Genomic DNA, 15588 nt, shown 5'->3' on the forward strand with positions numbered 1-15588 from the left:
TCACTGCATGTCCCTGCTCTCCCCTGAGATTTCCCACCTTCCCCTTAGTCCTGCATGGAGCTCCTGAGGACAGAAATCATGTTTTATCAATCTTTGGTCTTCAGCCCCTAATTGTGACATGTGTGATAACTGATGGTTGAATTAAGAGTGAATAGTGATGAATGGAGAGCTGTCCCATTACCTGACAAGTCCATTGAAGACAGGTCTGTTCTTTTAAATATCCAATCACTTGTTGAGAGCCAGTTCAGAGCCAAGGCACTGGTCCAATTGCTTTACAAACAACCTTTTTCACATCCTCCTCATTCTCTGCTCCCCATTTCCCCACAATCCCAAATTGAGGGTCTTCCCAGCTAGTTTGCTGCTCTTCTCCTGGGGGTTGATGGATTTATAGATCCTCAGCCCAGCTGCTCTTACAGAACCACAGAGGGGCACTGGGTGCTGAGCGTTTGTGGTCCTCTTCTCACTTAATCCTCAAACAGCTCTGCTACGTGGATCTACTATTATTTGAATAAACCAAGGCCATGAATTTCAGTGGAGTCCAAAATCAAACCTCAAAGTAACAGAGCAGAAAGTTGAATTCATGTGCATTCACATCAAGTACCCTAAACTCACAAAACCACATGCCGAACACTAGGGGGGTTTGTTGAAAGAGAAAAAATGTGGCCTAATCAGGTGCAGTGCTGCACACCTGTAATCCCAGAGATAGCGCACACCTGTAATTCTAGCTACTCTGGATGCTAAGGCAGGAGAAACTCAAGTTCAAGGCCAGCCTGGGCAACTTAGTAAGATCCCGTCTCAATAAATATATAGATAAATAATAAACAAATGTCTGGGGATGTAAATCAGTGGTAGACCACCTCAAAAAAAAAAAAAAAGGTAGCCCTCTGTTTCCACTCTTAATCTCACAAAGGTTCATTCCCTCAGTAATATTGCTTCTATCTACCTAGTTGCACAGGCAAGAACCCTGGAAGTCACCTGGGTCTCTCTACCTTGCTCCCCAAACATCCAATCCAAAAACCAACTTTGTCCATTGTGGCTTTAAATATCTCTCTACTCCACCTACTTCTCCACATTCTCCATTTGCAGTACCAGAGTTCCAGCCAAAGAATTGCCCTTTGTCTTGAGCACAGTGGGCAGAACATCTGGATTCTACTTCAAGTTCTCACTTCCTTCCCTGGGTCAAGGATGACATCTTCAAAGTGTGGGTACAGGCATGCTCTTTAATCCAGGAAGTATCCTGGTGGCTAGAATTGAGAATGCTGGCCTCCTAGTCTTTCCCTCACCCCTTCTCCCAGTTTGGTTTCTCCTGGTGTAGTCTTGCCTCTACAACAGCACAGTTCCAGCCACAGCTCTAACATATAAGTCTCGTGATATCCTCCTTTTCCATAAAATTCTTCAGTGGCTTCAGGAAACTATCTTCAGAAAACTTCTAGATTCTTTAACTTTTCTTGAATGCCCTTCTTGCTCTAGAGCCACCAAACCTTTGCATATGCCGTACTTGTGCCTAGAACACCCACTTGTCCTCTATCCCCCTTCACCCTGCTGGTCCTTCAGGTCTCAGCTTTTTAGGGAAGTGTCCTTTGAGGGCTCTCTCCTCGGGGGCTAGTTACCACGGATCTGTGCTTTATATGTACTTCTCACATTTTAGGAATTAACACAACGTTTTGTAATTGTCTGTTTCTTGACTCTCTATCTTACCAGACAGTATCATCATCCACTTGTTTATTTCTTTACTAACTGAACAAGTATGTATTGAGTAATTGTTAACCATGTAGTTGTTACGTACATGCATACACGGTCCAGACTCGGACCTTGCCCTTGACACCAAGCAGTGCTTTTTCTTCCCTGGGGTCTCGGGGTCTAACAGGGTTAGGTTTGAACCAGCAAAGGAAGGAACGAAGGAACCCGAGAACAGTGTGCCGTGCAGCCTTCTGGGAATCGTAGTCCCCTGGTACGGGTCTCTCTGTAGAGCACAGGCGGCGTACTCAGGGTGAGGCTTGTTGCTGCTAACGCGCATGTCCGGGAGGCGGTGTGGGTGAACTGCGCATGTCTGAAGGGAGGGGCCGATGCCGGCTCGACGTCGCGCTGCGGGGGCGGGGCTGCCTTGACTTCTGGCTCTCCAGGACAGCTCTACCTACCTGTGGGGATGGCGGGGAGAGGGAAATTAATCGCGGTGATTGGTGACGAGGACACGGTGACTGGTTTCCTACTGGGCGGCATAGGGGAGCTTAACAAGAACCGCCATCCTAATTTCCTGGTGGTGGAGAAGGATACAACCATCAATGAGATTGAAGATACTTTCCGGTACGGTACCCTGCGAGGCCGAGCGGGCCCGTCTGCTGCTGGTGCGGGGTCTGGGAGAGGGCGGAGGCGGCCGGGGACCGAGGTGTCAGACCCTGTTGGGAATGTGGGTCACTCCTCCTGGAGCGGAAGCCTCTGCGCCCCAAGTCCTCTTTGGGAACTCGGTATGAGCGGGGCTCTCAGGTCACCGAGTTCCCCCTCACATGACCGTGTGTCAGGAAAGAGGAGGAACAGTTTATGACCTGCCCCTGCCATAGCTGGACGTCTGGACGCCCAGCCGGTGGCGACCGCCAGCCTCAGCGCCTCTTCCGGGGTCTCAGACTTTCACTTAGGGCCTTGCAATGCTCCAACCGTACGCTCGCTGTGAGCCTAGGGAGTGGGTTTGCGCTTTCTCGTACAGTCATCTCCCTTTGAGGCTCATAATCGTCCTGTAAGGAAGGGGTTATTCCCACTGGTAAGTGAGAAAATTGCAGCTTAGAGAAGTTAAGCACATGCCCAAGGGAACCGCAGAGCTGGAATAGGAACCCAGTGCCCTTTCTGCTTCTCTTAAACCAGTACACACTCTGTGCAATTCTCAGTCTACCTTAGAATTTCCCTTTGTTCTAAGCCCAGTGGGCTGAACATCTGGATTCTGCTAGCCATATACTTCAGTCCTCACTTGTGCCCTGGGTCAAGGATGACAACTTCAAAGTGTGGATGCAGGCATGCCCTTTAATCCAGGAGGTGTCTTGGTGGTTAGGATTGAGAAAGCTGGCCTCCTAGTCTTTTAGTCAACCCTTCTCCAGGGCTTCTGTGCTAGAATCAGGAAGAAACCACTCACCTGTTTCCCCTAAACAGCCCAACCCAGAACTGCTGGCTGAGACTGGTTCCTGCTGGCTGGTGTGTAATAGGCCCTGACCTGGGTGGCTGCTGTCTGCTGATCTCTAAGCAGTTTGGTAAAGTAACCCAAGTTGTCATTGGAGGACAAATTTCACTTCAAGAGTTTTACAGCTGGGTATGGGGGCTTACACCTGTAATCCCAGCAACTGGGGAGGGTGAGGCAGGAGGATCTCAAGTTTAGGTCAGCCTTAGCAACTTAGCAAGGCCCTCAGCAATTTAGTGAAATCCTGTCTCAAAATTGAAAGGGCTGGGGATGTGGGTTAGTGGTTAAGCACTCCTACATTCAATCCCTGGTACCACCCCCAAAAAAGAATTTCCCATGTTTCCGGCATAAGAGATCTCAGAGATGGAGTCTAACCTACTCCAGTGCCTAGCCCAGTGTAGGTGCTCAGTAGTTTTTAATGAATAAAAAGGGAATGAATAGAAGGATGATCACAATAAAGGAGGGCTGCAGTGGCAAGTTTTATTTTTGGAAAGTGTGATTCCTTCATTGCTGAGTTTCCTATCTGTGTCCTTGGCTCATGCCAGTGTTCCCTCTGACTCATCCCCCACCCTCATCAGTGGGGAACTTTAGGCCTTCAGTGGTCTCGTCAGCCCTATTTTTTTTGTGGTGCTGGGGTTTGAACCCAGGACCTTGTGCATGTGAGGCAAGCACTTTACCGACTGAGCTACATCCCCAGCCCTCATCAGCCCTATTTAAAAAAAAAATATTTAAAATGTCTAAATTAAGGAGTATCACACCACAATCCTTGTATCTCTTTATCTCCCTCCTCCACCCCTATAGATCCACTTAGTTTCTTCTTTATCTTTCTGGAATCTCTATGCAGATACATATATTCTTATCCTCTCCCTTTCCTATACAAAGGCGGCATATGGAATACACTGGCATCACCCTAATCTTCATTACCAGTTCTCTCTCTGAGCAAGGGAGGTAGAAACCAACCCTGACCAACATGGTCCTGAGCTCTTAAATGAAATTGCCTCATTCAAGGAAGGATAGGTTTGAGAATGGGTTTAGGGTAGCAGTCTTTCCCTCTTGTCCTCTGTGCCTCCAGGTCACTTTCATTTCCCCACAACCCTGAGTGGGCTGTTGGGTAGGGGAGACAGCAGCCCCCTGGGCTGCCCTGGACTCCCATCTCATCTCTCTCCACAGGCAGTTTCTAAACCGGGATGACATTGGCATCATCCTCATCAACCAGTACATCGCAGAGATGGTGCGGCACGCCCTTGACGCCCACCAGCGCTCCATTCCAGCTGTCCTGGAGATCCCATCCAAGGAGCACCCCTATGATGCTGCCAAGGACTCGATCCTGCGCAGGGCCAAGGGCATGTTTACTGCAGAAGACCTGCGCTAGGGGACTCCCCCCCAGCCCTGTAGCCCCTTGCTTGTTGCCAGGCCTCTCCCAGGCTTGCCATCCTTTGTTTCAAGCCTCTGGTTTTCAATTCCCACTCCTTCCCCACTTCACTGAGAGGCTGGGTGAGGTGTTTGTAGGCTCTGCCATTAAAATCCAGGCTGGTTAGGGAACAGGAAGCCCAACCATCTTCTCTCTCCATTACTTCTTCCCTGTGCTGATACATGGTGTCGTTATTGATGTTAAATTAAAACAATATTCTCGCTTCTCTTCATATGGGGTTGGGTGCTGGAAAGAACACATGTAGGGTGAGGCTTCTGGGGGAGATTAGATTGGCAAGGATGGAAAAAGTTCTGCCAAAGAGCCAGGCAGAGGAGTTGGACCAGGATGGAGGCTATAACGAGGACTAACTTTCTGGATCAAAGAGGACCAGGGAAGGGGGTCTGGGCATGGCTGAGCCTTGTCCCTGGTTCCCCCTGCCTCAGTCTGCATGGGGTGAGGAGGGAGCCTGATCCAAGGGACAGAAGCAGAAAGCACAGGAAACCTGGAAGCCTGTAATTCTAGACTGGGTTTTAATCCTACAGGAGTTTTGGGGTGAAGGTTTTTAACCTTCCAGGTTGCTGGAAGGGAGGCATGTGAGGTCCACTGAGGGCAGGGCAAGTAGAACCCTACCCTGTGTGAGGTGAGGCTTGGTTGCCAAGTGACTGCCCAGGGAGCCATCTGCTGTCAGAAGAACTCTGCTTGCTGTGTTTACCCCTTAGCTGCTCGTTCCCTTGCGCCATGGCACGGCAGCTCAACTTGGACACAGTGTGGCAAAACTTCTGGAAGGAGGAATATCTAAGGGAGAAGATGTTGCGCTGTGAATGGTACCGCAAGTATGGGTTATTGGTGAGGGCCAAGCAGAAGGCTAAGGCTGCAGCCCGCCTGCCCCTCAAACTGCCCACCCTGACACCCAAGGCCCAAGTCTCACCGCCACCTGTCCCCAAAGCAGTCCCTGCCAAACCCCCTAGCCCTGTCTCTGAGGCTCCTTTTCAGACAGAAATGTACCCAGTACTGCCTGCAACTCGGGCTCTGCTGTATGAAGGCATCTCCCATGACTCCCAGGGGCGCTATCACTACCTCAACACTCGAAAACTGGACGTGCCAGAGAAGCGCTACCTCTTCCCCGTCACCACCAACTTCACATATGGCTGGCAGCTGGGTGAGCCCCAACCTTGTGGAAATTAATTACAAACAGCACTTGCCATGGGCCAGGGAGCAGACATTGTAATGGAAGGTCAGACTACAAACAACAAGGAAATGTCCAGGGAGGACAAGTTCTTGGGTGTGGTGGGGGACATGTGTTTCTTTAGACTGAATTATCCAGAAAGGCCTTTCTGAAGCCCTCAATGCTGAGCAAGTGGCAAGAAAGGGGTTTGGATTTTATTCTAATTGGAGGAGGGTTTTAAGAAGATCAGTGCTTTTTAAAATAATTTTTTTTGTAAGTAATAGCTTTTCAGGGGAATTTATAGGATCTGGCAGGTGAATTAGGCATCTATTTTGAGTTATCTAGGCAAGACATGATGGTGGCTTCAGATAGAGGGATTATTAGCAGTAGAGCTGAAGCCAATTTGGAATGTTTGGGAGGGAGACATGGATGGGTTGACTGGGAGGGAAAGGAAGAGAGAAACCAATGGCAACACCCAGATTGGAAAAGGGTAGGGCTGGAGGGTCTTGAAGACACAATGGGCTTGGCCATGGTAGGCTTGAAGTGCCAATGAGGCTGGACATCAGGATGGAGGAATATCTGGAAGGAGAAATATCTAAGGGAGAAGATGTTGCGCTGTGAATGGTACCGCAAGTATGGGTTACTTGGGGGTACCATTCAGAATGGAGAAAGTCTGGACATCAGGATTGAGGTCAGAGTTGGAGAAGTAAATTCAGGGCTTACTGGAATATAAGTGTAACTTAAAGCCCAGAGATGGGGTGAGGTCACCTGGAGAACTGGAGTTGCTGAAATCTGACTTGAGGGTGGAGTCAGGCATAGGTGGAAATGGTGTGGCAGAAAGGCTGTCTGCTCCCTAACCCCGGCTCAGTTTTGGTTTTCCAAAAGTGCTGCTGGTTTGCTGGGTGGTGTTGAGAGCCACTAATCTCAAGGGAGATCACTTAGTCCTGGATCTTTTCCCAGCTGTTTGAGAGCCTGTGCAGGAAAGGTGGGTGGTGGGTGGTCAGCACAGTTGAAAGTTTACCCAAAAAGCTCCCACATTTCCCTTAGGACCCTAAGAGAGAAGTAAGGGGAGCAGAGGTAGAAGGCCCCTTCTCTGCAGTCTATCCTGGGACAAGCAGGGCTGGCAAGGGATCCTGAAGCAGGGGATGATGATGGCTGACAGCTGTCAGGTCATGTTGCCACTGGTGCAATGGCCAGGATCCAGCCTGTATTTTCCTGAAGTGCTACTCCTCAGAAGCTTTTTATTTATTCACAAAAAGTAGATCCAACACAGGCAGAGTCCTAGTGCTATGCAGACAAGATAGCTTCTGTGCTGAGTTCCTTCCCCAGGAACTCATTCCTGGCCTCTGACATCTTTTCCCAAGGTACCCCAGCAAAGCAAGAACTGGCCTCCTACAAGATGTGCCACATAGAGTCGTTCTTCCGGAAGAATGGGGCCTTTTCAATGCTGGATCCCCGGGATCTGGCCCTCTGACCTTTAGCCCGTGGGAGGCACAGAAAAAATAACAGGCCTCCTGGTAGGGCGAAGCTGCTTTGTGTTTCTGGTCTGCTTTCCCTGGCCCTGAAGCTGCGTTCTAGGCCTTTCTGACCTGGCGGTAGACGTCTTTGCCTTTTCCTTAACTCCTATCTCCTTAATTATCTCTTCAGAGACCCAGCAATGCCCAGAGCCATCGGGAAGTGTGGGCGCTATTCTCCAGATGCAGGCTTCTCAGCGCCAGGGGGCCACAGTAGCTCCTGGAAGTTCCGGGTATTCCTGGGGAGACAGTGGTCTGTCATCCAGATGCCAGGGAAAAGGGACTCTATCACTCCCCCCAAAGCTCCCTGCCCCCCACCCCCCACCTGGTCCTGAGCGCCCGCAGCCACCGGGTCCTTTCCAGGTGCACTTGTTCTAGCTGCTTCTGCAGGGCGCTCCACCGCCCGGCCATGTCCTCCTAGGTAGGCAGATGGCTGAGCTGGTGTCACTGGCCAGGGTAGCAACTACATCACACACCCGCCCCTCCGGCGCTCCGCCGCTCTCGGGGCCAGGTTCGGAGGGACCCGCCACCTTCACCCCGGGCTCTTCTTGCCTGTGGCGGGAGCTGAGCCGGGATGGAAGGGAGCCCCAGAGGGTGAACTTGGCGGTGGCGGGCGATGCGGAGCCGTTCCAAGACCTGGAGAGGCGGCAGTCAGCTCGGAGCCCTGCCCGCCTGCCCGCCGCAGGAGACTAGGTCGGCCCCGCGCGGGTACGCACCCGGAGCCGCTGCTGCTCGCGTTCCTGCCGCCGTCGCCGCCTGGCCGCGCCATGCAGCTCCAGCAGCCGCTGCAGAGCCATCTCCTGCTGCGCGGCGCTCACGCTCGCCGGCGCCTTCTCCCCGCCCAGGGGCGCAGGCCACGCAGCCTTCGAAGCTTTGGGTCCCCCAGGAACGCCCCTAAGCTCCCGGAGCGCGCCCGGGAGCTTCACCTCACCCACCTCCTGCTCCGCGGGACGGTGGCCTCCTCCCTGGGTAGCCTGCTGCCCACAGCCCTCGGTGCTTAGTGCCGCCAGCATCCCACCTCCTGGGCCTGTGAGTTGTGGTCGGGCCAGGGACCTGGGGGCCAGGAGAGGAGCCCACGCCCCATCCCGGGCGGCCCCTGGCTTTATCACGGCCTCGGCGGCCGCCTTGTGACTCCGGCCTTCGGGCTTGGCCTGCATTCTCTGGGTGGTTTTTTCCCAGCGGCCTGGACTCTCCCTTTCCCGAGCCCGTACCGGCGCTTCTCCCTGAGTCACCTCCCATGCTTGTGAGAGAGGGGCTTCCCAGGATTGAAGGGTTTTCATTTCCTGACCCTGCCCAATCTCCTTTCTCTGGCACTTAGGGCTATTTCCTCTTTGAGGAATCTCTTTGTTCTCATCCTGGGGTGCCTCCCCATTCTGACCCTGGAATGTCTTCTCTCTCTGACTCTGAGATACTTCTCTGTTCCCCCACTGGGAGGTGTTCCCTCGCTGACCCTGAGGGGTCTTTTCTGTCTGGCCCATAGGGTCCTCCTGTCTCTGACTCTGAAGAGGGTGCAAACTCAGCAGTTTCTGAGTTTCTCTCTCCTGACCTAGGCCAGAGCCCAGCCCCTGGGGGGTGTTTTGGGGTGCTGGCAGGCACTGCAAGGCCAGGACAGAGGGCTCTGAAGCTTTCTGTGTCAGCTTTCTCCCTGGCCAGCTCTGTAGGTGGGGCCTCTGCATCGCTGGTGCTGGCTCCTCTTGGCTCCTGTCTTCCCTCTGGGCCAGATCCTGGGAATGAAAAGCACTTTGGGCCCAGGCTTGAGAGGGAATCCCCAAGCCAGGGCCCTTCCCCTAGAAGAGCCTGGAGACCCCAGTGACTAGTCCTTGCCTGATTGCTGAATTTACTAAACCCCTTTTATGTGGTGTAAGAGGTGCTCCAGCAATGATCCCTTTTTCCATTTGGCTGCAGGAGGCAGCCCCAATGCATCCCGCAGCCTCCTCCCTGGCAAGCTCCATTCCTGCGGTCCCAACCTGAGAGGGTCCTGGTCCAGAGTCCCCAGAGCTAGTGGTAGTAGGGTTCAGCTCTTTTAAGTGACCTAAGAGAGAAGGATCAATGTTGAGAGAGCACTCCCTGTGCATGTCCCAGCTTCTCACACACATTCCCCCCTGAACTGTAACCTGGAAGCCTAAGGGGCTCCTAGTGCATGAAGGACCATGGAGCCCTGAGAGTGCTGCTTGAACTTCATGGCTGTCACAGTTTATTATTCCACATTTATTTCCATCACCTGCCATGCATCTGCTTGTCAGGTGTGCCTGCCAACAGCCAATTCCATCTCCCTCATCCTCCCAGCCAAGGCTGGCCACTATGCAATGCCTGGGAGTGAGAAAGGCCTGTTTGCCTGGGCTCCCTCTGCTTAAGGATATCCCCATTTTGTCCTGGTATGTGTGTTCAGGTTCACAGTAGAAACCCACTGTGTGTGCCATGCTTTTTCCTGTTGTTAAAATCCTCCTTAGCCCCCCCTCCTTTTTTTTTTCTTTCTGGTAACAAAATCAAATGAAACTTAAGTAAAATTTTAAGCCAGAGCCTGGCCTAAAAAACTGCAAGTCTTCATAATGAACAAAGAAATCTAAAAAAGGGATGTGCTGTCACTGCTCCTGCAGCTGTGGAGGAAGGAGAGATGTTCTGCATCCATAAAACTAATTGAAGGAACCTGCTTTCATAAGTATTAAAAACCTTTCACAAGAATATTGCATTTTTCTCTGGTAAGCAATGCGGAGACCTGTGAATATTCATAACAGTAACCAAAGGGGTGTGGTTTCTGTGGAACTAGATCTGAATTTCAAAGGGTTTTGTGAACAAAGGAGTCTCAGGAGAGACTTCAGAAATGATTGCTGCAGAACTGTGAAAGCAGCCTCCTACACCTGTCTCTGAGATGCTCACCTGTTGTATTCCTAGAGTTTATTTCCCAGGTAATAGTGTAATTGACATCTCTGTCTTCCCAAGAGATAAAATACTTGTAAAAATTTATCTGTCAATCAGGAGAGAATCATTGGCAGTCCTCTTCTTTCATGTGTGTGATGGGACAACTAAAAGTTTATGACTTTGCTATTATTGTTTAACAAATAATTTAAGTCTGTTTCCTTTAAATTAACAGGCTCATGCCCACAGTGTCCATCCCATTGAATTCTAATTGCCTGTTTAGAGTCATGCTCTATCACTGGGCTTTGATCTCAAAGACTCAAGGTATCTATTGTTCTCCATATGTCCCCAGTGCCTGGTATAAGGGTGGCAAACAGGTGGCCTAGAATTGCTATTCCTCTTCCTTCTCCCTGGGCAGTCAGTGATGGTCATTTCCTGCCCACTCAACAGAGCCCCAGTTTAGCTTAAAAACCCTAACGGGCACAGCATCTGAGACAACTGGTGCCAGTCAGGGAATTGGCACATAAAATTGACTTGCCATCCCTGGGCACCCAATGAAAGGTGCAAGATGCAGAATAAGTGAAAAATGATGGAAGTCTTTGGACTTGGGATGAGAACTTCTCTGCTCCCAATCTAATCTGGTTTCTCCAACTTCAGGGGCTCCCTGCTATCTTGGCTGCCCATCACGTCCTGTCAACATACCAGGTGTGGCCTCTGTAGGTATGCCACATCTTGGGTCTGCATCTCTCCCAGCTTCACCCAGATCCACGGCAGATGATGGGTCTGCTGTCTGCATCCTGCAGGATTCAGGGGCTACCTCAGAGGCACCTTCAGCAGCCCCATAGGTGCTGGAGAAAGGAGGGAGCTTGCTTCAGTCTTCCTAGTCCCCAACACCCCAACACCCAAACTCTGAGTCCAGGGTGTCCTCCTCTAATCCCTAAACCCACTGGATTTTGGAACTGGAATTCTGAGGTTACCCTTCCAGGGGCTGTGGAGCAAGACTGTGGGAGGAGACAGGGGGAAAAGGCCAGGTTCTTGGTCACTTTGTATGTCAACAAGGGAGTGCCAGAGTCCCTGGGAGAAAGACTTACCCCTCTGGGAACTGATGGTTCTGGCTCAGGGAATCCCTAGTTTGGGATGAAGGCCACAGCCTGGAACTCTGGAAAATTTTGGGGAGCTCAGGACACAGGGCATCATCCTTTAGTGTGGTAGTCAGCCTCTAAGATGCTCCCTGCCCCCCATAATCCTTGTCTCCTGGTGTTCATGAAGTGGACACATAAGTGGCCTTATGTGGCCCCTCTCCCTTCCCATCCACTGCAGAGAGGCTACCAACAGGCCCAAAGCTACTCTGGCAGCTGGTGGCTGAGCTGGGACTGGGAAGTACATCCTCAGTTCTTAGCTCTGTTCTGGGGTCCTCACCACAACATCCCCCTCCTGGAGGGTTAGCACAGCTCTAGCCCTGGAGGGAGCCCCCCACTCAGCAGGGGCTGCTCAGTGTGTTTGTCTTAGTGCCACCCTAGACACCAGTGCCTCTGCTCTCAGGGACCCTTCCAGGCACAGTTCTCCCTCACACAGTCACGTGGACAGTCTCCCCAGTGTCACTGCACAGTTGATTTGACAAGCCAGTAGTTAGCTATGGAATAACACTAGGCCCCATAAGTAGCAAGAGGTTCAAACCCCTTGTTTGGATGAGTTCACTGGTCCTCAGAGAAAGATCTGCCATTGTCCACATTTTACAGCCAATGGAGGCTCACAGTCCACAGGGAGCATCAGAGCAGAGCTCTGAATCCAGGGCTGTTAGTCTCTAAAGCTCAAGCATCTTGGTGACCTTGAGGGGGTCACACCACAACCACCCCAATGTCACACAGTGTCTCTCTCCACTCACCAGCTGCTCCAAGCCCCTGCCAATCCTGCTACTCACCTGGCTGTGCTGGCTCCATGCACGCTGGGCCTGGTCCCTCCAACCACCAAACTGGGTCCAAGGGGCCCTGAAGAGGCCCAGCCCTGCTCCAGTCAGCAGATCCAATTCCCAGAGGAGCTGCAGGAAGGTGGAGAGCCAGAGTGTGAGGGGCACCCAGCCAGCCCTCCCCCACCCCCGTGGTCAGCCCCTACCTGCTCCTGGGCCCACCGGCTCCACTCCATCTCCAGCAGTACTGTGGTTAGCTCCATCCCTGGGGGACAGCCCTGGCCCTCTTGCACCTGGTGGGGATGGGAGGGGAGGTAGAATCAGGCTCCTGCCTGTACCCCTTGGCAATATCTGGCCTCCTCACCTGCCGAAGTGCAGTCCGGAGCTGGCCTAGGCCTGCAGGGTGCCTGAAGATGAGGTAGTACAGGGCCAAGGCCTGCTTGGGACTACAAGGGAGCCCTGGGCTCCCAGGTATAGTTGCCTGCGCCATGGGAAAGGGGTTAGGGCAGATGCCCCCTCTTTCCTCTGCCTCTGCCATCAGAGCCTGAAGAGAGATGGAGGATTGGGCACTGAGGACCAGGAGCAAGGAGAAACAAAGACTCTGATCTCAATAATTCAGGGCCGACTGACACCTGAGCAGGGCCTGGGGCATAGGAGCCTTACAGAGACTCTGGCCTGACTCCAAGACCACTTGGAGGTAGCAGAGTACAGTGCAGAGAGTGACCCTGACAGAAAGAGGTGTGTGCATGTGCTCATTTGCAACCCCCAGTGAGTATCAGGCTCACATATATACAAGTTAACATCCAGTGAACGTTCAAACTGTGATATGTGGTACAAATGTGTTTAGGATGGGCAGAGGTGGCAGCACATGTGGATACCTCCTCAGCAGCTCCATGAATAGGTGCTATTGTCCCAATTTACAGATAAGAAGCTCTGAATCCAGGGCTGCACAGTGGCACATGCTTATAATCCCAGCTACTTGGGAGGCTGAAACAGGAGGATAGTAAGATGGAGGCCATCATCAACAACTTAGTGAGATCTTGTCTCAAAATAAAAACAAAAAAGAGCTGGGATATGTGGTTCAGGAGAAGGGTGCCCCTGGGTGAAAGGGAAACTGGCTCTAGAGAGTAACTTGCTTTAACTCGTGGTAGTGTTTCCCCTGCCTGTGAAGACAGACAACCACAGTGACAAACACTCTGGGGGCACATGGCTCCCAGGAGGCAAGGCATCCATCACTAAGAGGTGTGACAGTAAGAGGCACAAAAATGGCCCATCATCAACTGATAAGTGCTGTCCACAGGCCACCCCATGGACTCCTCCTAACATGCACACAGACGCACAGACACACACACACACACACACACACACACTCACACACACACACACATATACACATTGCTGTCATGTTACAGATGAGGAAACCATTTGTATAAGTTATAATGAGAGGGACTGAATGCAGGAGGCTATCTGGGCTAAAGCTGGGATGTTGAATGTTCCTCAAAGGCCTGTGTGTACAAGGCTTAGTCGCCAGGATCACTAGTGGGAGGTGCTGTGGACCTATAGGACCTCCTGGGAGGGCCTTAGGTGTACCTTTGATGGGGTTGGGGGAATTCTGCTTCCTCCTGTTTCCCAGCTCACGTTGGGAGGGACCAGGCCCAGCATGCAGTTGGCTCTGACACACATTCCCCACCTTTTAGATCCAGTGCTCTTACCAGAAGCTCAAAACATGGGGTCACCGATTTCAGATGTGAACCCCCAGAACAATGTGCCAAAATAAATTTTTTTCCAGTAGTGGGCATTAAACCCCGGGTTCTACCATCAAGCTACATCCCCAGCACTTTTTATGTTTTGAGACAGGACTTCACTAAGTTGCTGATTCTGGCCTTGAACTTGTGATCCTCCTGTCTCAGCCTCCTAAGTAGCTGGAATTGCAGGTGTGAAACATTGTGTCTGGCAACCTTTTCTCTTTTTAATTGCTCAGGTATTCATTATAGTAATAGAAAGGTGACTAATACAGTCTGGAATCCTTTACATCCTTTCCATCATAAGTAACTTCACCTGACTGAATCCTTGTCACTGCTCCAGGAGTGAATGGAGCAAACTCTCCTCTCTGGGTCTCAGAACAGCTTCCCCTGGAGAAGGCTGAGCTGGCAGAGAAGGTGACCCCCAATTTCAACTCAGTGCTCTTTTACTTAAGTAAACAATAAGGGACTGGGCTGTGTCCTTTTCTAGATCACCGAGCCCTCACTTCCCACTAGAACATTAGAGACCTAAAATGACAATGGAGTTCCCTTGATCTTACATCCAGGGACCCTAAAACTCCAAGGTCCCCAGCAGTACATGGCAAAAGAGAGCTCAAATTCTGACTTTGTCATTTGTTTGTTTCCTGATAACTGGGGATTGACCCTAGGGATGCTCTGCTGCTGGGCTACATCCCTAGCCCTTTTCATTTTTTATTTTGAGGCAGGGTCTTGCTAAATTGCCCAGGTCAGCCTTGAACTTGCAATTCTCCTGCTTCAGCCTCACCAATAGCTGGAATTAGGGAGGTGTGCTAGGTTTCTGTTCACGACTAAAAGGCTCAGGGGTCACTCCAGGTAAACTGGGCTAACTGTGCTGTGCAAAATAACCACACAAGAGACACAAATACCTTTTTCTTTGGAGTCACTGTGATGGCTCCTCTGACCTTACGGGTCTGCAGGAAGAGAGAGAGAGCATGCGCTGACCCCTTTTATTGAGGAGAAGCTATTCAAATGAGGCAAGGGGTCAGGTTTCAGGGGGCTGAGTCTATCTTCATGATGTCCACTGTCAGCAGGTTGACTGACATCTGGGTAGACAACACCCAAGAGCACAGTAAGAGAAGGGGACACACACAAAGCACTTCCATGGAAGATTCTATCCTAAACAGGGCAAGGGGTTATATTACAAAGGAACAGGTGAGCATAGCTTCACCCGTGGGGCTGTAGGAAGCATGCCCAGGCATGAAGACACAGTCACTCCAACCCTAGAAGAGCGGGGCAGTCTAGCAGCATGGGTGCCTGACAACATATTGCCCAGCAGGGGAGTTAACTCAGTCACACGCGAGGTTGGTCCCCCACAGAGGTGCACTAACATGCCTGGTGACCTTGTTCATTTCAAAAGCCCCTATGATGTTCTCCCCTTATGATGAGTCTTCCCAAGTGTGCATGCACACTTTACACGTGTTTCTAAAGAGTGTTCGTGTGCATGCATGCACATGTATCTGTATTTCATCACAGCCTATCATCTCTTTTCCCCAGGCATGGAGTTCTTAAAGTGACCCAGAAGGTACCTGAGCATTTGGTACTGCCATAGACTAAGCACAGGGCAAGGACCAGGGCACTTGGGTCCTCCTGCACACTTTTAGGTTCCCCAGACAGCACCAAGCAATGGCCAGTTGACGAAGCCCAGGGATACTAGTGTGAGGACTGTGCAAAACCCTCTGACTTGAAGGACACTGACCACTGAGCCCCATGTTCCAAGCAGCCCAGCCGCCTCCCCAGCACCAGGAGGAAACACAACAAGGAAGTCTTGGGAAGGCCCAGAATTTATTGTTTT

The 15588-nt window shown here is 51.4% G+C and overlaps 2 protein-coding genes across 2 annotated transcripts; both read left to right on the plus strand.

Annotated features, from left to right (window-relative positions):
• The first annotated feature begins 2067 nt into the window (after nt 1-2067).
• Atp6v1f (ATPase H+ transporting V1 subunit F) lies at nt 2068-4806 on the plus strand. The gene is made up of 2 exons (XM_026411679.2): nt 2068-2304; nt 4334-4806. Exons 1-2 carry the CDS (start codon nt 2147-2149, stop codon nt 4533-4535), a joined length of 360 nt encoding a protein of 119 aa, XP_026267464.1. The 5' UTR covers nt 2068-2146; the 3' UTR covers nt 4536-4806.
• Nucleotides 4807-5312: 506 nt separating this feature from the next.
• On the plus strand, nt 5313-7213 carry Spmip1 (sperm microtubule inner protein 1). Its single transcript, XM_026411662.2, has 2 exons — nt 5313-5733; nt 7104-7213. The coding sequence occupies exons 1-2, from the start codon at nt 5313-5315 to the stop codon at nt 7211-7213; spliced, it is 531 nt and encodes a 176-aa protein (XP_026267447.2).
• Nucleotides 7214-15588: the final 8375 nt, after the last annotated feature.

Source organism: Urocitellus parryii, chromosome 3 (genome assembly GCF_045843805.1).
Source record: "Urocitellus parryii isolate mUroPar1 chromosome 3, mUroPar1.hap1, whole genome shotgun sequence".
NCBI classification, from domain to species: domain Eukaryota; kingdom Metazoa; phylum Chordata; class Mammalia; order Rodentia; family Sciuridae; genus Urocitellus; species Urocitellus parryii.

Excerpts from the sequence above, each read along its gene's own strand:
- Atp6v1f (XM_026411679.2), top strand. The coding sequence starts at position 2,147 with ATGGCGGGGAGAGGGAAATTAATCGCGGTGATTGGTGACGAGGACACG. Across the intron at positions 2,305-4,333 it reads GAGATTGAAGATACTTTCCG|GCAGTTTCTAAACCGGGATG; the intron begins GTACGGTACCCT and ends CTCTCTCCACAG.
- Spmip1 (XM_026411662.2), top strand. The coding sequence starts at position 5,313 with ATGGCACGGCAGCTCAACTTGGACACAGTGTGGCAAAACTTCTGGAAG. Across the intron at positions 5,734-7,103 it reads CACATATGGCTGGCAGCTGG|GTACCCCAGCAAAGCAAGAA; the intron begins GTGAGCCCCAAC and ends TCTTTTCCCAAG.